General features: G+C 47.7%; 1 protein-coding gene across 3 annotated transcripts in view; it reads right to left on the bottom strand.

The window, feature by feature from the left end:
- ARIH1 (ariadne RBR E3 ubiquitin protein ligase 1) overlaps positions 1 to 15,202 on the bottom strand; it is a 101,131-nt gene extending 85,929 nt beyond the window's left edge. For 2 of the 3 annotated variants that reach the window (XM_085890643.1, XM_085890644.1), the window contains exon 1: positions 14,457 to 15,202. In XM_085890643.1, coding sequence (XP_085746769.1) covers positions 14,457 to 14,702 — 246 coding nt within the window. In that variant the 5' untranslated portion in view covers positions 14,703 to 15,202. Of the gene's footprint in view, positions 1 to 14,433 lie in introns of all 3 variants that reach the window. The other variant, XM_085890645.1, reaches the window with a different exon arrangement.
- Between the last annotated feature and the right edge of the window lie 5,856 nt (positions 15,203 to 21,058).

Here is a 21,058-nt window from a genome sequence, read left to right as displayed (position 1 = left end):
ACAATGGCGATTTTTACAACACCAGCCGCTCGCCGGAAAAATGATTTTCGATGATAGCCCAACATTACTTGCAGATCTGTTGCCTCACCCACAGCAGAGTTATTCCCCCCCCCCCCCAAAATTGAATATGTGACCTTGCAGTCCAACTTCCCTGCCCTATTATTGGCTGGCTTTATTGGAATGATACTTATACTAAATACAAACCTGGCTGGCTCCATAGCATACTTATACAAACCACATCATCAGGCAGTCAGCATCTATCATCATTATTTATATCTGATTCTGATGACTGATTGATTTCTGAGATTTGTTTGTGGCCTATCAAATCTTGTGGTCTTTTCATTCATATGAGTGTCATTCAATCAATTCTTTTGTATGGTTCCTTTTTTTGTCATTCTCATCAAACTGGCATCTTGGGGCTTTGTTTGCAATTACAACTGGCAAAGTCTTCTTTTTTTGTTGAATCAATTGTTTTTGTTAACCGAGGGATAACTATTAAACTGTTTACTATCTGTTGAGTCCCCCAAGAGGCCATAAAAAGCTTGAAATGTCACAGTTTTAGTGTATTGAAAAACAAAGACAATATTTACCATACAGTATATCTGGAGTGAAAAAAAAAACTATTTGGAACCAGACGAGCTTGGACCAAAGTTTAAAGGGTTCCTTTCTCAGAATGACATAATCCTTCCACAAATCATGGTTTCTTTACCTGCTGACCCTATTTCATTTTTTTCCAATCTACCTACCAAAGGGGCAAAGTTCACATGGATCACTATATCTTCAGGTTCTAGATACGGGAAAATCTAAAATTCTTTCAATATACTACGAGAAGCTAGTTCCTCCCAAGTGTTTTGTGTATTTTAACAGCCAACCCTTTCGTTTCAGCAGAGGCCGGAGCATGCGGTGGCAGCTACCTTTGATTGGTCGCTTTGCCTGATTTGCCAGACAGACACACTGGAAGCCGTTAAATGCCCCCTGGATGCTATATCTAACGTTCAGGAAACTAAGATATGTCTGTAGCAGCGTTTTCTCGAGAATGTTGAACGTTTTCGTGAGATCGATGCGCTGCCTCACATTTAGAATGCCTCACATCATTTCGGAACAGGCATAGATCTGTGAAAAGGGCAGAAAACAGAGATACCGAGGAAGAAGAGAAGAAGGTGAACGAATCGAGAGTGCTTTGTGAACTCCTGACGCATATCGAGACTTGCATTTCATTGCCGTTAAGCATATCCACCCGTGGTCAAGGGGAACCTGAATGAAACAGTGTTCAGGTACATGTCACTGTTTTCCACTTGACCATTTGTCACGTACCGTGTTGTGGGATGTTTCCTGGCTCAGCGTCCAGTTTTCGGTATTATCGCTTGTATCATTATTATACTAATTAATTAGTTTCTGATCCTTTTAATATACTGTTCGGAATGTTTTCTTTTGTGCATTTCTCTTGCGTGCGCATCGGAATTTAAAGCTCCATGCGCAAAATTGAGATTTCCAATAAACAGGTGTTATATTCTCACATAATTAGATTTGTTTAGTATATTATAATATTGTCGATTGAAAAGCATAATGTTTACACCATCCGAGCTTAGTGGTCTCATCAATTATGGAGAGATTTTTGAGCAAAATCGACTTGTATTGTAAATTGGTGTAATGTGACCTTTTGACCTTGAAATTTGACCTTCAAGGTCAAGGTCAGACATGTCTCCTTTTCTGAAAATGTTTACTTTGGTGCCTTCTATCTACATGCCAAATGTGGTGCTTTTGTCCAGTCTGTCACTGTTTGGCCATTTTTTTACCCTAACTCACTGGACTACAATTAGAAGGTGCAGAGCGGCAAGCAAAGGATGCGGTGGCATCAGCGCCGGCACCGAGCCAGATAACAGGACATGGCTCATCATCTGTCTCGGTGTCTGCAGCACCGGGACAGGGGTACTCTAGCAGGGGTACTCCAACACCGATACAGTACCATCGACACCCCAACCCCCGGCATATCAACCGCTGGGACTACCTCAGTCAGTTGCATAGTATCAGCTGTTCAACCCGTCGTCTGGGCGGCCGTACAAGTCTATATATCCTAAGATCCCAGATAAGGTTTGTGACGACATGTGTGTCGGGGAAAGTAAAATAACTCGAGGAGCGGTGCCCCCCCCCCCCGTCCCCACTTATCCCATGCGAGAAATTGTTCCAGGTATGCCAGCAGTATCAGCAGCGCAAGGTAGAAAAGGGCGAGATGCGCAAGATGCTGTCATGGTATATCAACCGTTTAAAGAACATGAACTGAGATCAATGCGTGACAGAATTTTGGAATGTAAAATGAACCGCGGACGATTCGTGAAAATAAAGCAAAGGTTGCTCGTGATTACTGCAGCTGAAAATAACGGAACAAAAAAAAAATGTGAGGCGGGAGGCAAGAACACACCCTTCTGTGAATTTGCCTGCTTGTCAGGCCGTGTGCGAGATTTGTCTGAAAAGGGGGAAAAGAAGCTGGAGGCAGCTCGTCTTTGAAATAGTGGACAAACTGGTTTTGGAAGAGAATTTTTTTTTTTTTGTAAAGCTGAATGAAATAAGGAAATTAACGTTTGTTGGGGAAAAGAGTTGAAGCGAGAAGAATTGGTTGATTTTTGTTTGATTGATTACAAGTGCACAGTAATCAATGGTGAAAACGACAATTCTTTGAGCATAACAAAGATATTATGACATCAATGTGAATGGTTAGTTTGGTTGCGCAGTTTGTACCATGACATGTTTGAATGAGGAATGAGTTCATGTGAATGAGCTTGGAATGATTTAAACCACTCACGATGGTGAAAAGCATTTTCTGTGTGCGACGGCTGTGGGCTGTGGGCTGTGGACATAATGCATGCGTAACCGAGCCGGGCGTGGAGACTGAATGGATGTTGGAGGGGAGGGGTCGCCTGGTGCCGGGAAGCACTAAAGATGAGCAGAATTGACATGCGGGCGGCCGTGCCGAGAGTGCCGTGTAGTTTGTGAAGTTCATCCTTTCCCTACAGATTTGCAAGCATGGTATGTGAATGGAGGGTTGCACAGTGAGGAGCATTTTGTCAAGGTGTTTTAAAATTACACGTTAGAATGTGGAATGGTCTTGCTCAGGTTGCCATGCTGGTTGGCGAACCGGGCAGGTGATGATTGTGGAGCTCCTGTGTTATTGCTTTCAGGAGGTTTTGTGTTCATGTCAGTGCATTCTGAACCTCCATGGTTTGTAGTTAATTAGAGAGAGGTGTGTGGAAATATGTATTTGCTTCGTTTGATAAGAGCTGACACGGCAAAGTGAATTTCAGGAACGGGTGTGCAAGTGGAGTGTAGTCAAGGATTTGGCAGCAGACATGCGTGTCTTGTGAGTTCTTGGTGCAGGTCTTCGATGGGACATGAGTCATGAATCAAAATTGGGTTTGTTTTCGTGTTTGGGGCAAGCCTTGTTCAGGTGAGCAAGTGGTGGGTGTAAGTGAGCATTTGCATCAATGGTGAAGGTAATGGTGTGATGTGAAATTACAAATTTGCATACATAACATATAGATGGTACATCACTGCTCATGCTGTTAAATTCGCAAACAGACGATGCATTAACGTGCGTTCAGCCCCTCAGATGGACGTTCATTGGATGGCCTGTCTGATAGCATTAGTTCATGAATATTTAAGATCTCACGATATCCTTTGGAGAGAGTGGGCAAGTTATCGCAAGCATAATGCAGAGTGAGACATAGACCGGTGATCCAAGGTTGAGGTCAATCATGTGTGTTTTAATGAGTTTGTTTAAAAGGAAATTTTACCACGGTATCTCAAATTGCACATTTTGAACTTGTGCGAGTTTACTTCGGGCTTGTGGATAATAGCAAAGGGCCCATGTAAGAGATAATTGATAATTTAGCAGAGTTAGAAACAATTTCCAATGTAAAACGTTGGTTGGAGCCTCACGATGAAAATATAAAAATAGGGCAGAATGAACTGAACCCCTGTACTGTATAGCATACTACCCCTTTCGGGGGCGCTGGCTGTCAAAGGCCATGGAGTGCCGAAGGCTGGATTGCAGCATGCAATCCAGCCAAGGATATAAGCATAACAATATATACGGATTCCTGATATGTGTACAGGATGACACACGATGTAGGGACAATTTGGAAATAAGAGGGTATATAACATCGCAAGGTATGCTAGTCAAAAAATGGTAAATTGATAGTAGAAGCCATGTGTATTGTCAAATGTTGGTGGGGTGTGCTGTTTTGTTTTTTTTGCCTGTTGGTTGCATCATTGGTTGGGACATGGCTGTGCCGCTGATGCAGTGCCCCTAATGCCAGTATTGAAGTTCATTTTTGCCAACATTATATACAGATTTGTCGTCAGACAAGCGCTACTGGAACCAGCTGTGGAGGAACACCACAGCATCCAGCCCGGCGACTGGGGTGAACATCAAGGTGTTCAAACGGAGGAACGCACTGAAGGCATGTTGGACCGGACCCCACCAGGTATTACTGGTTACCCACGTAGCTGTCACATGCAAAGGTAAGCCAATCATGGATCACGCATCTCACTACAAAAGAGGATACAGGAAGTTGTAAAGAGAAAGAAAGGAAATCTGCAAGTGGGAAGAATGTTACTGGAGGTTCATGACAGATGTAGCAGTGCTTTTGATTCGCGTGTGCATAATCGTGATAATATGGACAATAACAGATAGTGAGAGCATTATGGGAATGTCATAGAAAGCAGAATGTTTGGAAGGTCGACAGTCATGGAAACAAGGAATGGGTTGTGACAGGGTACGCAGGGCAGAAGAAGGTAAACATTGGGACCAATTGCATGAGAAAGGCGTGTATGGAATAAACACTTATATGACCATTACATATAATTATGCACCTCGTGTGACACGGGATGAAGGAGACATAGGCACTGTACGCCTGAAACGAAGCATAATGTTACATGAAGGGATAACTGGGACAAGGATAGGTATAACGATACGAATGAATAATCTCGTGGAACCCCAGGCATCATTAAATGGTATATTTCTGTGACCTGGGAGGACACATAAAAAAGGAGGCTGCAAAATATCATGATTACAATCCAGGATGGAAGATCGGAGCATGGTTGCAGGGATTGTTTGGAGGATGGAGAGGAACCATTCCCAGGTTCCTGCTGACAGGATTGGCTGTGTTGATTGGAATATTAATTATATTGTCAATAATCGAAGCAGCCATTATGGCTGGCTTACGAAAGTGTGCTACAGGATGGCATCCGAAGTCAACACCCAAGAAGCACGAAACCAAGCCCGAACCCGAGATGACACTTTTAGCTGGAGCAAGGGAAAGGGACTTCCCAATAAAAGGGACAATTTCCCCACACCACCCACAACCACTATTGTACACCCCCTCCGCTACCCTTGCTCCCTATGTATCACCTGCTTGTAATTTGTATACCTCTGTGCACCAGGCACCTATGATTAAAGATAAGGAACATATCCAATTGATCGCAGCAGCTAAACTTGAGAATGATAATTTGCATATAATGTTTGGAAAGGAAGATGAAAATGTAAATGTGGATGTGGACCGAGATGCTGCAGATTCTGGCATAAATGTTAAAATGGAACTGGAAATGGATGTGCATGAGTTAATGCGAGTTCAGACTCTGACCTTGAACCTGAGCAGTTTTTGGATGGAGATTTTACTGGGTGATTTGTTAATCAGGGGTTTGGCATGTGATTCCATCTTTAGTGGGGCAGGTAAGCTCTCTCGCCCTGGGTAGAGGGGTGCAGGGGAGCCTTTCGACCGCCATGGAGACCATCCGGAGCTGCCCCGAAGGATGGAACTCCTCCCAGGGAGTGGTCTGTCTGCACCGCGAAGCTGGGTCATCTGCCGGCCTGAATTGAGAAGATGCTTGGTTGTGATTTAATAAACATTGTTTCTTAAAGTAACAATAGGAGGGAATGTTGGGATTTGTACCTTTTTCTTAAAAGCTTTTGTTTCTTCCCAACTCAATTCACTCGCCTGCAGTTAATTAAAATATATTCCTGCTTGGGACATTGTGTGTGCGAGATAAGGAAGGTTTAACCTCGAGTGATTTAAGGGAGCATTGCGTTGCAGGATCTGGGAGGAAAACCTCTGATCTTGCTTATCAGTTTGAGATATATCGCCAGGACATAAGCCAGCTGGATTACCAGCTGGCTCTTGGGATGAAAGAAGGGAATTGTGCATTGGAATTTGCTGGAGATAAAATCGCGTATATATGAGGGAGTGATTCAACCATTCGAGTAGAGCACTCTCCGGGTTACCTCAATTGCAAAATTGGTGTTCCTGGTGTTTCCTGCTCTCCGTGCGGCCGCATGTATCGATATACATATATATATATATATACATATACATATACATATATATATACATATACATACATATATATATATATATATATATATATATATATATATATATATATATATAAAACAATTTTCTCTCAAGTACATCGACGTCTTCATGCCTCAGTAAAGGGTGATCATGCCCTGACAGAAGGCAGGTGCCTGAAGTGAGGCCTTTGAAAACAGAGTCCACCAACATGCCTGTATTGTTACGAAACTCAGTCCCTTGGACTTGGAGTCCTATCAAGAGATAAAAAGTCTTGGACTTGAATGCTTCCAGGGGAACAAGATGGTGAGCAACTGCAACAGCCCTGAGGGAGGAAGCCATACTTCATGGAACTTTAAATTAAGGCCTTGTACAATGTGATAAACTCAGTGTGGCTCCGGATAGACTTTGCCTCGTGAAAATTACCAAGGCATTGGCCAGCCTTCGAAGCCAGTTTTAAGATGTGCTCTGCCAAAGAGAGATTGTGCCAGACGACGACGAGGAAGCTCACCGGTTGCACCTCTTCTTAAGTTGATCAGAGAAGTAAACTGGTGTGAACTCAACAGCCAAGCAATTTGGAGGAACAGAGACTTATTTACATCAAGGATCAAAGTATGCCTGGTGTTGGCTTAATGGCGAGAGTGGTGGGCTTGGGATCCTGAGTTCAAATCCCACTCGGCTCGGTTTAATCAAAACCAGGTGGGGTTGACTCAACCTGTCATCCTTCCGAGGTTGGCAAAATGAGTGCCAGCTTGCTGGTATCCTGTGTCGGAGTGGCGACCCGTCCAGGATTGTGCCCAATAGCCAAGGAGACCGCTTCGGCAGCACCAATGCTCTGCACAGAGTATGGGTCCCAATGGATGCATCCAAGTGGTTCGAAGATGATATGCACAGTGCGAAGATGGAAAAAAATCAAACTGAGATTTTCATATTGAGCAGATGTTTATGTTGAAGCCAAACACTGCTTTTTCAACAACGCCGATACAATTATACAAGGGGATTTCAAAAAGTTGTTGACACAAAGTTAACTGCACAAGTAAGCTGCACATCATACGCCGGTCAATATTGTTACGGCTGTGGAAATTCGCAAAACACCATTCAGGTCCCGTAGGTGAGATATCTCTTAAGTACATGTGTAGTTAGCCCAAATCCGTTGTCTGGAGGGAATTTATGTGATTCATTCGGGCTGCGATCCTTTGAGATAGCCGTTTTTCTTTTTCTATTGTTATTTTAAACGACAAACCTCCACGCAAACAACAACCACCACCATCATCTTCGCCACTACCCCCGCTGAGAACACAAACCTCCACGCAAACAACAACCGCCACCAACTACGCCACAACGCCAACCGCGCTACAATTACCCTCACAACAACCACCACCATCTACGCCACTACCCCCGCTGACGAACGCCATCCTCCACGGTCCACACGAGGACGGTTTCCGCGTCGGAAACCGTCGAGAACGCAAGGAGGGAAAGAAGAAGGCACAACGATGGCGCGTGGATTTTTCCCGCCTGTTTTTCCCGTCTGACTTCCCCACACTTTGGAGTGGCGGAAGAGCGATGCAGGTCAAAGGTCAAAGGTGAGAAAAGGTGGGGGCCTCTTTTTGGGGGAATAATGCTCTGGCTCCAAGCCAAAAACTGACTCCCTCGGCCCCCGGACGGAGCGGGTGGAGGGAAAGCGTGAGGGCACGCCCCCTTTGAGAAGCTTCTCCAAGAAGCTCGAGGGGAGGCGGAGCCGAAAACAGGGGCGGAGTGAAGGGCGGAGCCCCGGGCTATTAAAGTCGGACACGGGCGGAGCGCTTTTGGGGTGGGGCTCTTGCTCTCTTGGTCCTCTTCCGGCTCGCTCTTCTCTTCGTGGTGACCGCTGGCCTGGTCTTCTGTGGGGCGGTCCCGAGACCCCGCTGGCGGGGCAGAGCGTCTGCCATTCCACACACCGCGACCTCGAGCAACTACGTTCCCCCCCCCCTTCTATCCACGCTAGGATAGCGCCGGAAACCCCGTCCGTGGCGTCGAGCGGCCAACACGTGCTGGCGCGAGGCACGCCGGAGAGGACTCGCCTACCACGCCAGGGCACGGAGTCACGGCCAGGCGCGACCACGCCGACGGACGTGGGAGAGGGACTCGACAGCCCCAAAGGGAAGTCACCATTTTCTTTTCGGGGTTTTTGTATGGATCTTGTGGCACCGTGTTTTGTAAAGTAGAACTGTTTAAGTGTTGCCGTGTGTCGGTCTTATTCGGTTGGAGCTCTGCATTGTTGCTTTTGTTTTAATTGCTATATGTGCATTTTGACTGTTTGGCTGTATTTTTGTGCTTCCCGTGTGTCGCGTAATAAATGTGCTTTGTGTGAACTGTTTTCCCGTTTCGCTTCGTCTTTTCTTCATTTTCCCTCCATCCTGCTTCACGTAAAGGGATCGTAGTGGGCTTAATACGCCCAGTAATTAATCGGAACAGTCAAGGCCGACGATAACACCACTCGGTTATCACTGTAGCACGGAACGGACCGCTTAAGCGGTTCGTGTCCGGAGTCGGCCTGTGGCATGGTACGATCGCCCGGTCGACCATCCGCGCAGGTACTTAGGTAGATCGAATTTGGCAAGCAACCCTATCCTGCGCGGGTGGGCAATTGGCACGGTCGTGGTGGGGTTAAACCCCCACCCCATGACTAGCTCCCGGCGTTGGTCCGAGAGGGTCACGACAGAATTGACCGTCCGGTGGGCGACGTGCCGCGATTCGAGTCACGTGGCCGTTCGCACACCGGCGGGCACGAATTCGCAACAATATGTACGGTGTCGGCCACAAACTTTTTAAACACTACTCGTGTGAAGAGAGTAATGTTTTATCATATGGCATTGATCTAGCAATATTATAGTCACGTTTTTTAGGTTGGGTTCAAACATCATCTGTCAAATCCCTTAATAATACAATCATATAACTAGAACAGCACTCAGTAGAGCACAAACCTCCGCCAGCACGAACAGTTGACGTTTTGTATCCCACCGACATGCCGGATCACGTACCGTTTAGAAAGTGTTTGTTATGACTCGGCCGGTGTTCGAACCACTGACCTCCCAGGTTCGGAGCGGATGCTCAAAACCCGCGACACCACCGAGTATGGTTGCAAAATTACATCGAAACACAAACCCTCTGCCTTATATTCGATCAATAAATTAATTTCAACTGTGCAAAACTTCACGAGTTTGCCTGTGTTTCTACACTTTAATTGATATATAATATTTATGCAAATTCATGCATTGAGCACAAGACGATGTACACATTGACGAAAGAACGCGAAGTGACATTATAAATGTTAATATGTAGATTTATTTATTCCAAGTGATACGTCACCGTTGGCAAGCCTGATGTTGGCTTAGCGGTTTGGGTGACTGGCTTGCGATATTAGGGTCCTGAGTTTAAGCCTTGTTGGCTGCTGAATTAACACCAGGTGGGGGTTGACTCAGCCTGTCATCCTTCTGAGATCGGCGAAACGAGTACCGATGTACCGGTATCGAGGCACAGCATCAACAGCACAGCCACACCCCAACAAAACGACGGCTACCCGGCAGTGAATCTGCCGTACGCAAGAAGACACCAGTTGGCGGATCGATCAAATGCTTGAAAGCAAGGTTTGACATGTTTATTTACATATTTTACATAGCTCAAGGCTCATGGACGAGCTTCAGCACAGATGTCTTACAAGGACGCGGAGAAATCAACGACAAAACACCGGAGTGACTTCAGACAAACACAGCCAATGGCCTTAGGGGAAGAGACGCAATTTTCACGGGCACTCTGGGTACCGGCGACGGCATCGTTGCGACGTTGAATCTCTCTCCACAGTCAGTGGGGCAATTTAGGAGTCCATTCGACTTCCTCCATCTCCCCGTACCCTTTGGATGCCAACCCACAGGGTTTATTCATGCTCTGTCCTCGATTTATCCATGCTCTGACGATGATGCAGCAGCCACCAGACCACAACCCGTCAGCCGTTGTTGTCCAGCCCATAAACAATGAACCACGATGATGAGACGTAATACCAAGAGAGAACTTAATTCAGTGTAATGAGATGAAATTGCTTTATTCTGCCGGGAGTGGTTTCATACACACGATCGACCTGCTGTTTCTTACACATTGCACGAACTGTAAATTGATCATTACAAAACGATTGATATTTATTTTATCGTGCATCATCGGAGACCGAGCGCCAATGGATCGATACAGGAACACCAGCATTGCAATCAAGTCTGGGAACAATTTCACGATCAAAATGTCAGCGTTGTTCGCCCGACGAAGGTCGAGGGTACGTACTGAAACCCAATGTTGGGACAGCGTTGCTGTCCGTCGAGACGATGACCGCTTGAAGGGGTGGGGCAACTTTTTTGAACTCTCCTCTCTGTCCGACGAGGTGAGAGCTCACGGAAACACGTTGCATTAAATTCATTTACTGCAGAACGAACGGGAGTTGTTCACAGTTCCGCATCGTGAACCACAAAAAAAAAAACATCCAAAAAGGTTGATCGGGAAGGTGTACAGGAATTCAAAGCAGCCAGTCTTTGAAAAATCGCTTCGTATTAAATCTTATTTAGGGATAAGCAAGGACTGATATAAACTAAGTAAGCTGCGCACCTGGAAGCACGGTGACGTGAAATCGGTCAAAGCGAGAACATCAAAACAAATCCCAACCAGGACGGAGGGACCAACAAGTCGAGGCCGACCTACATCGCACGACAAGAAGACCCCACACACACTGTCACAGTCCTTATTCACAGGCAATGGAGAAGGGCTCTTTCAACGGTGTGTGTGTGTCTGTCTGTCTGTCTGTAACAAACTCGAAAACCGTGGATGTGATGCAAGTTACTCCAAAAAAGCATATCTGCTGCACCATTTTATCGGTATTCAGGAAATGTTAGAACACGAGGATCAGAACAAAATACCCACCAGTGTGTTTACAAACACGCCGGCCGTCTGCCGCACAGAACCGTCTTTTCCCAATCAACCTCCTACGAATCTACACGTCTCCCAATCAACCATCTCCCGATCCAGGTATTGAGTCCTTCACCTTCTCCCAATCAACATATTTGGCCCATTTCCAAATCCATCTTTTATCCATCAACAATCTCCCAATCCGTCTTTTGCCAATCATACACCCCAATCCTGTTTTGCCAATCAACCACCTTCCAATCCGTCTTTCGCCAATCACCCACCCCCAATCCATCTTTTTCCCATCAACCACCCCCAATCCGTCTATTGCCCCATCAACCATCTCCCAATCCGTCTTTTGCCCATCAACCTCCCAATCCGTCTGCCAATCAACCTCCCAATCCGTCTGCCAATCAACCTCCCAATCCGTCTGCCAATCAACCTCCCAATCCGTCTTTTGCCCATCAACCACCTCCCAATCAGTATTTTGCCCATCAACCACCTCCCAATCCGTCTTTTGCCCCATCAACCATCTCCCAATCCATCTATTTCCGCATCAACCATCTCCCAATCCGTCTATTGCCCCCATCAACCATCGACAAATCTGCCTATTGCCCCATCAACCACCTCCCAATCCGTATTTTGCCCACCAACCACCTCCCAATTCGTATTTTTCCCACCAACCACCTCCCAATCAGTCTTTTGCCAATCAACCATCTCCCAATCCGTCTATTGCCCCATCAACCATCTTCCAATCCACATATTGCCCCCATCAACCACCCCAATCTGTATTTTGCCAATCAACTGCCTGCCAATGTTTTTTGCCCATCAACCACCTCCAATCCGTCTTTTGCCCATCAACCACCTCCCAATCCGTCTTTTGCCCATCAACCACTTCCCAATCCGTCTTTTTCCACATCAACCATCCCCCAATCCGTCTTTTTCCACATCAACCACCTCCCAGTCTGTTTTTTACCAATCAACGACCTCCAAATCCATATTTTGCCCATCAACCACCTCCCAATCTGTATTTTGCCAATTAACTACCTCCCAATCCACCTCTTGCCCCATCAACCATCTCCCAATCCATCTTTTTCTCCCATCAACCATCTCCCAATCCGTCCTTTTCCCCAAACATCTCCCAATCCGTCCTTTTCCCCATCAACCATTTCCCAATCCGTCATTTTCCCCATCAACCATCTCCCAATCCGTCCTTTTCCCCATCACCCATCTCCAAATCCACCTATTGCCCATCAACCATCTCCCTCCACATTTTTTGCCCATCTCTCCCAATCCACGTCTTCTCCATGTCCATGTCTTGTCAATCTCGCTCTCCCAATCCGCATCTTTCACCAATCTCAATCAACTCGCCTTGCCCACGTCCTCTCAATCCGCCCTTTTGCTCACCTCTCCCTCCCAATCGAACCATCCTGACAACATTGCTTCCCCTCCCATTGCCACCATTCTCCCCACAATCCCCTTGCTCCTTGTCCCCACCACTCCACCCACAGTCCCCTCGCTCCTTGTCTCCAGCACTCTCCCCACAGTCTCCTCGCTCCTTGTCCCCAGCACTCTCGCCACAATCCCCTTGCTCCTTGTCCCCACCACTCCACCCACAGTCCCCTCGCTCCTTGTCTCCAGCACTCTCCCCACAGTCTCCTCGCTCCTTGTCCCCAGCACTCTCGCCACAATCCCCTTGCTCCTTGTCCCCACCACTCCACCCAAAGTCCCCTCGCTCCTTGTCTCCAGCACTCCACCCACAGTCTCCTCGCTCCTTGTCCCCAGCACTCTCCCCACAATCCCCTTGCTCCTATTCCCCACCACTCTCCCCACAATCCCCTCGCTCCTTGTCTCCACCACTCCACCCACAGTCCCCTCGCTCCTTGTCCCCAGCACTCCACCCACAGTCTCCTTGCTCCTTGTCCCCAGCACTCTCCCCACAATCCCCTCGCTCCTTGTCCCCACCGCTCCACCCACAGTCCCCTCGCTCCTTGTCCCCACCACTCTCCCCACAGCCCCCACAGTCCCCTCGCTCCTTGTCCCCAGCACTCTCCCCACAGCCCCCACAGTTCCCTCGCTCCTTGTCCCCACCACTCTCCCCACAGCCCCCACAGTCCCCTCGCTCCTTGTCCCCACCACTCTCCCCACAGCCCCCACAGTTCCCTCGCTCCTTGTCCCCACCACTCTCCCCACAGCCCCCACAGTCCCCTCGCTCCTTGTCCCCACCACTCTCCCCACAGCCCCCACAGTCCCCTCGCTCCTTGTCCCTACCACTCTCCCCACAGCCCCCACAGTCCCCTCGCTCCTTGTCCCCACCACTCTCCCCACCACTGCCCCACAGTCCCCTCGCTCCTTGTCCCCACCACTCTCCCCACAGCCCCCACCAGTCTCCCCTCGCTCCTTGTCCCCACCACTCTCCCCACAGTCCCCTCGCTCCTTGGGCCCACCACTCTCCCCACCACTCTCGCCACAGTCCCCTCGCTCCTTGTCCCCACCACTCTCCCCACAGCCCCTCACTCCTTGTCCCCACCACTCTCCCCTCGCTCCTTGTCCCCACCACTCTCCCCACAGTCACCCTCGCTCCTTGTCCCCACCACTCTCCCCACAGTCCCTCCTCCTTGTCCCCACTCCTTGCCCCCCCACCACTCTCCTCGCTCCTTGTCCCCACCACTCTCCTCGCTCCTTGTCCCCACCACTCTCCCTCGCTCCTTGTCCCCACCACTCTCCCCTCGCTCCTTGTCCCCACCACTCTCCCCTCGCTCCTTGTCCCCACCACTCTCCCCACAGTCCCCTCACTCCTTGTCCCCACCACTCTCCCCACAGTCCCCTCGCTCCTTGTCCCCACCACTCTCCCCTCGCTCCTTGTCCCCACCACTCTCCCCTCGCTCCTTGTCCCCACCACTCTCCCCTCACTCCTTGTCCCCACCACTCTCCCCTCGCTCCTTGTCCCCACAACTCTCCCCATCACTATCCCCACCACTCTCCCCTCGCTCCTTGTCCCCACCACTCTCCCCACAGCCCCCTCGCTCCTTGTCCCCACAACTCTCCCCACAACAGCCCCGATTTTTAAAACCGAATATTCAGCAAAAATTCCCAATTAACGGACACGTCTGTATGGGAAACATCATTGCACACTGTTCAGGAATAGAGAGGATGAAGAGCAGCTCACCCATGTGTCCGTACGATCCTCACCTCAATCACCTCGTTTACCTCCTTGATGCACTCCACCATGTGCTTGACTACCTGCTCGGCCGAGAGCACCTCATGTTGGAACTCCTCCTCGGCCTCGCCATCCGGTCCGTGGCCTACCACAGGCCCTTGGATTTCCACTTCACCCATCTCAGAGTTCACCTCTTGGCTCTCATCGCTGTCAACGTCCTCCTCCTCGTCGTCCTCGTCCTCTTCCTCCTCGTATATGTAACCCTCGTCCGAGTCCATGATTTTTTTTTTTATCCCACCCTCTTCTACCGGTCCCAATGCCCACACCCCAACGTCCTATGTCTCCTGCTCTTCTGTTGCGTAGCAATGTGGTTTCTCTTCCTCTCGTCCCCTCCGAGTGTCACTCGTCCTCCTCCTCCTGAAACACGGGCCTTCGAGAGCCTGGTCGCTCAAAGCCTCCGACACAAGATGCTCAGCAAGCACATCCACCGACCGGCCTTTCTTTCTTCTTCCTTGAGGCCTCTGCGTATATCGCCTTTCATGGACCCCCCTTCCCTCTTGCTGTTCGTTTTCCTCGTCTTCAGTTGCTTCGCCTCTTCTTCGTCCTTTTTTTTTTTTTTAACTGACCCTCAGCTCCGTTGTCTCCTTTCTTTGCTTTCGTTACATCTGTTGTTTTTTTTTAATGTTTATATTTTACTCTCTTCTTCTTCTGTCTATTGATTTATTTAGCCCTCCCTTCCCCTCGTCAGATGCGACCACATCACAACGTACGTGATGACGTCACGAGAACGTTGCTTCTTCTTCTTCTTTATTTTAACGGTTTCATGGAGCTCCCAGCCCAGCTCGACGTTTCGTTTTTTTAACTATTCCTCGACAATATAATAGTTATACGTTTACAAACAACGGAATCTTACACAAGACATTAATTTTTTTTTATTCAACTTGACATAAAGACTGCAATGATTATGGCCGATGTGAATTTGTCGCCGTTGAGCGCCATCTTGGTATTCCCACTCGTCGCAGATGTAATTCGACTCGCGTGATAAATTCTCAGGAGATCTTGGATACTGAATGTTAATTTTGAGTTGAAAGTCAAAAGTTCGATGTGAACACTTTCTCACATGAACATGACGGAACGGGGGAGGCGGTAAATAATAAATTGGGCCGAGCAACATGGCGGTGGGAAATCATTAATTGGGCCGAGCAACATGGCGGCGGGAAATCATTAATTGGGCCGAGCAACATGGCGGCGGTAAATCATTCATTGGGCCGAGCAACATGGCGGCGGTAAATCATTAATTGGGCCGAGCAACATGGCGGCGGTATGGTGACACAATGGTGCGTGCAACGTGAAGAGCAATGATCATTCCAGTCTTATTATTTACAGTTCAATGAAGCCACGTTAAAGAATGATTATCGTCGAGCTACGTACGTCGTCGTCGTCGTCGTGGTGCTTTGCCACTTTAAGAAGAAAATTCAAAATTTCATTATATGTGCATCAAAAAACTGTAATTAGTTACCGAAAAATATTTTTTAATTATCTGATTAAGCGTAGTCATGTGAAACAACGAACTCGAAACGTATATTTATATTTTTTCCGGATATGTATAAATACATGGACGACACAGAAGTGAAGATTCATCCATGACGAAGCAAAAGGGAACAGAACAAAAAAAAAATAATAATAATAATTAAGAACAATGCCACGCCCCCTAAAAAAAAATAAAAATTCCACCGGCGTCATCCACGTTCCAATACACCGCCCAACGTTCTCAACAGCCAACGCTCCACACGACGTCACACAACTTAGCTGCAGTTTCATGGAATTCACTTTCAAATATAGCTTTCTCATAAACGACCTGAAGGAAAAAAATCGTTTTTTTTTTAATTGGAGGAAGGTCAAATTGACAGGAGCATCATGGTGTGTTCCGTCACCAAGACCAATCAGCTTGCCCAACCAGCCGTTCCTTAGCAACGCGTTTCAGTGGAGTGCTCAAGTCAATTGGCAAGCATTCCACGACCTGATTGGTCCAAGCCCAGGGAAACAATCGGACACAACCAACAATGGGACAGATGAACAGGATGGATGGAGAGGGGGAGAGAAAGAGAGACTGACACTGAAATCAACAAGTTGAGAAGCTTGGGTTCATTGGGGGTTAAAACGAAGTCACAAGTAAGGCCAGATGGGAGACGAATGGATGACACAATGGCTGTGGAGCTGTGTGTTGCCTGCTTGAAGTCCTGGATGGGAAGAGGGACACAGAACAACAGCCTCTGAGAGGGGAGAAGTAAGGAACAATGGAGTTGAGGAAAGCAGTCAGCCTGGATTTTAGAAGTTTAACTCAGCTGGGGTGACTGGAAGAACGCGTGCATCCTGGAGTTGCTGGGGAGGGTCAAAGGACTGAGAGAGAGAGAGAGAGAGAGAGAGAGAGAGAGAGAGAGAGAGAGAGAGAGAGAGAGAGAGAGAGAGAGAGAGAGAGAGAGAGAGAGAGAGAGAGAGAGAGAGAGGTGTTGGAGAATAGACTGGAGAAAAAAAGCAGAGACCGCTGACCTGCCTGCGATGCGAGAGAAGCAGACCTTGCTTGCGCTTCGGCTGCGTCACGTATTCAATTCCTATAATTCTGAGAGCTTTAGATTCCACAGAATCCAGGAAAAGCCAATGTGCTGGAGCACCAGCCCATAGCGGAGAGCAGTGCTCCATTGAAGCTGTTGATGAAGGCCTTGTGGACTGAGTTGCTCTGATTTTTCCAAGGAAGCACTTGGATCGAAGGATGACCAGTGTGAAGTTGGCTTCACTGGCCAGCTTTGCTTTGTTATTGGCCCAGGAAAGGTCATAGGTTATGTTGAGGCCTGGAGGTTAAAGAGACTGAAACCTCTTCCAGTGAATGACCAAATAAATATGGAAGTGGGATTGTTTGACGACCATTCTGAAGCGATGGGTTGAAACTGTGTGACTTTCCAGGATTGAAGGACGTGTTTCTTTTCAGAGAGAGAGAGAGAGAGACACACACACAAAGACAAAGAGGTGCAGCCGCAGCCTGGATCGCAGAGGGATGGGGTACCTTTCATTTTGTCTCCAGGCGTATTGTCTTGAATTTCTTCTTCTTTGTTCGAATGCAACACAAGGATGTGGGGTAGCGTCATTGGCTGAGGGGTGTGGCTGTGCCGCTGGCGCAATGCCCGCTGCTGGTTTGGGTGTGAATTTGGAATTTGTTCAGGGTGGTCAAAGATAGCTCCCTTGCTCTTCGTGAAGGACACCGTGGGATCTTTAACGTCCACCAACAAATGCTGATAGATGGGACGCTCGTTTAACGTCCATCCGAGGGACGGCACAAACATTGATGAATGACCCAGTCTGTGAAACACCGAGATGACAGTTTATAGCTCGGTTGGGATTCAAACCCAGGCTGGACTGCTTCGAGCGAGCGTGGCAACCTTGAAGCCATTCTGACAGCCCTTTAATTTATTAATTTTTTGTGTTTGGTTTTTTCTTTTATTGTCTGTTCACCTCCTCCTCGGGTCATTCATACTCATCGTCTTTTCTACCCTCATTAACCCTCATCCCCTTACTCTCCCATTATGTTTGTGCTCCATCTCTTCCAAGAACCTTGTCGTTGTATCGAAAAAGAAAAAAAAAAAAAACTATCTCTGAAAATGGTATTTCAAACTTTCTGGAGATTTTAAAGTTTTGGATTGCCACACAGAGCACAAAGAAACTCCTCAAACATTTCATTTCTGGAGAAATTCCAACATTTCGAATGGAAGTTTGGAGAAAGATTTTCAATTTTTCAAACATCCTTTCCCCTTGGGGTTTGCAAGGCCGCTGTCACTACATCTGGAAGGACTCGAGGCATTACGTGACGTCCGTGTAACGTCTTGTGTTGTTCCAATATCATGCCCCACACACGTCCAGACTTTTCAACGTTACTTGGTGACCAACATTGCAAACACCCTCATCATCATCATCATCATCATCATCATCATCACACCATTTGAAAGCCTTTATCCCTGAGCAGGGGTCAGCTTGTTGCGGGCTCCAATCATGGTACCCCTTTCTTGTGGCAATGTCTTTACGGTCGGATGCCCTTCCTGATGCGAACCCTTCAGTCGCCTTCGACCCTGCAGGGATGATTACCAGTATACTGGTGCTCATTTCACTGACCTTCAGAAGGATGACAGGCTGAGTCAACCCCCCTGATGCTAACTCAGGGGCCAGCGGGGCTCGAACTCAGGACCCCAAGGACCCCAAGCCACCGCCTCAACCACGAAGACACACTAGGCTCATGGTGAACAGCATTGCAAACAAACAGCATCGAAAAATCAAGGTGTCAGCCTCGAGTCAGGTGCACATTGAAGGTCTGATACATCTTTTCGAATCGCGTTACGACGAGTATCTTGGATGTCGATAGAGTTTGTCAAGATTGATGCACACCGTCCAATTGTCAAGAATTGAAATGTCGACATCATGTTTCCATTCATCAGCTACAAACGACAGTAATGATGTCTTGAAAGTTCCTGAACATAAGGTGTCCTGAAAATCTTGAGGTCGTATGTGTTTCAGGTTCAGTAATCTTCATAAATCATAATGTGTTTTTTTTCAGGTTCAGTAATCTTCATCTCATTGAATATGGGACTCCACTTGTGTCTCGAATTATTGTTCTCTGGATCACAGACTGTACGTGGGCAGTGGGCACCCCCACCACAATCAACAGACAGTACGTGCAGTGGACAAACTTGTTTGGGAAAAACATAAAATGTTCCTGATAAATTATTCAAGGACAGCTTTAGGAACATGTCATCTACACGACGCAAATATCATAGACAGAGGCTGCTCGATCATAATTTTGGCTTCTAGTTTTGGCATGAACTGAGACTTGTCCGTCTTATTCAAGGAGCCATCAACTTGAGCTGGAGATGGTAGCATGATGCACTGGCGTCAATGGAAAGTTGAAAACTTTAAACAAGACAACTTCCATAGCAGTTTCAAGATACAACAGTCGTTCAAGTAGACTTCTTGCCTTGTACAGCTCGAAATTTTTTTTTTTTTTTTTTTTTACAAAGTGAAGGCTCATGGAGGAGCTGGAAGAGTAGAACAGGAGAACGGACCAGTAACAGAACAAAAAGGAACAGTGGAAGGAGCACAGGGAAGCACACCAACAACAGGGTTGATGGACAAAAATAAAGGAAGGCTTAAACAAATAAGGAACGTGGGGTAGGGGAGGACGCACACGGAAGACAAGATGGATACAGAAGCAAACTCTCAAGGAAGGAAAAACTGGAAATTTGGAAAGAGGTATGAGCTTGGGGATGGTTAATGGGGTAGAAAAGATCATGGTTTTGGATGGGGGAAGATAAGAGATGGTGGTGAACAACTGTTTTGAAGACCTGGAGGGAGGAGTGGGATTGAAAAAGAGTGTGGGAGTTTTTTTTTTCCAAAGGTGGGGGAAAAAAAAAAGAGGAATGAAAAGGTGAAGGTGAGCAGTGATTCTTGATTTTGGTAGTTTTACCAGAAAGGGGTTTGCTGGCAGACCTTGAGCACCCTGCGGAAATATGGTGGGGGGGGGAGTGGGGGGGGGAGTTGGGGGTGGGGGGACAGATCACAGACGGAGCAAGGGGGGCGAGACGGGAGATGAGACGGTAGAAGACAGAAAGACCACCGACCTGCCTGCGTTGAGAGAGTGAGAGACCCAAAGACTCAGCCTCATCGCGGGAGATACCGATGATCCCAAATGCCTTGGTTTCCACAGTGTGAAGCTGAGAAAGGTGGGAGGCAGGAGCACCAGCCCCGAGGGGAGAGCAGTACTCAATCAGGCTGCGGATGAAAGCTTTGTACGTGGTCAGGAGCTCAGGTGGGCCGAGGAAGGGGTTTGCATGACGGAGGATTCCTAGTTGGCGACTGGCTTTGGAGGACAGGTTGTAAGTGTGGCTTTCCCAGGAAAGATCATGGTGGACTGTGAAACAGACGCTCTTGAATGAACGGACTTCTTCAAGAGGGTTATTGAGAAAGTAGATGGTGGGGGGGGGGGGTCCAGATGGTCCTTTCAGAGAGACTTGGTGTGAGATTTGTCAGGATTGAAAGACATGTTCCACGTGTTGGACCAGCTTGTGATTTTATCCAGATCTGCAGTGAGCGAACAAGCTGCTGCATGCCGGTCTGAGGGATGACAGATGGTATGGGGAATACTGTCTTGTGGAATTCCAGCCTGGACAGGAAGAGGGGATGAGAGAATTCAATTGAAGGCCACAAGTTGGTTGCGACAGGAGAGGAAGTCTGCGAGCCGTGAGTGGAGATCGCCTTAGATACCACAGGAAGAGACTTTAGTGAGCAGGGCGAGGTGCCAGACCATGTCGAAAGCACACGATATGTCGAGGGATATGGCTCTGATCTCATGTCTCGCATTGAGGACCTCCATCCATTGTTGGGAAAGCAGGAGCAGCATATCCAGGGTAGAGTGACCTGATCTGAATCGAAATTTATGATTGGAAATCAAGCCGTTGGAGAATAGGAAGGATTTGATGTCTGAAGCGATGATTGATTCCATAACCTTGCTGATGATTGGGAGAAGACTGATTGTTCTGTAGTTGCAGGGATCTGTTTTTGCACAGCAGTGATGTTTGCTGATTTCCAAGCAGAT

This window comes from Eptatretus burgeri, chromosome 8, assembly GCF_056783735.1.
Source record: "Eptatretus burgeri isolate ZD-2024b chromosome 8, Ebu_testis_v1, whole genome shotgun sequence".
Lineage (NCBI taxonomy): Eukaryota > Metazoa > Chordata > Myxini > Myxiniformes > Myxinidae > Eptatretus > Eptatretus burgeri.
This window is presented reverse-complemented; position numbering and strand designations above follow the sequence as displayed.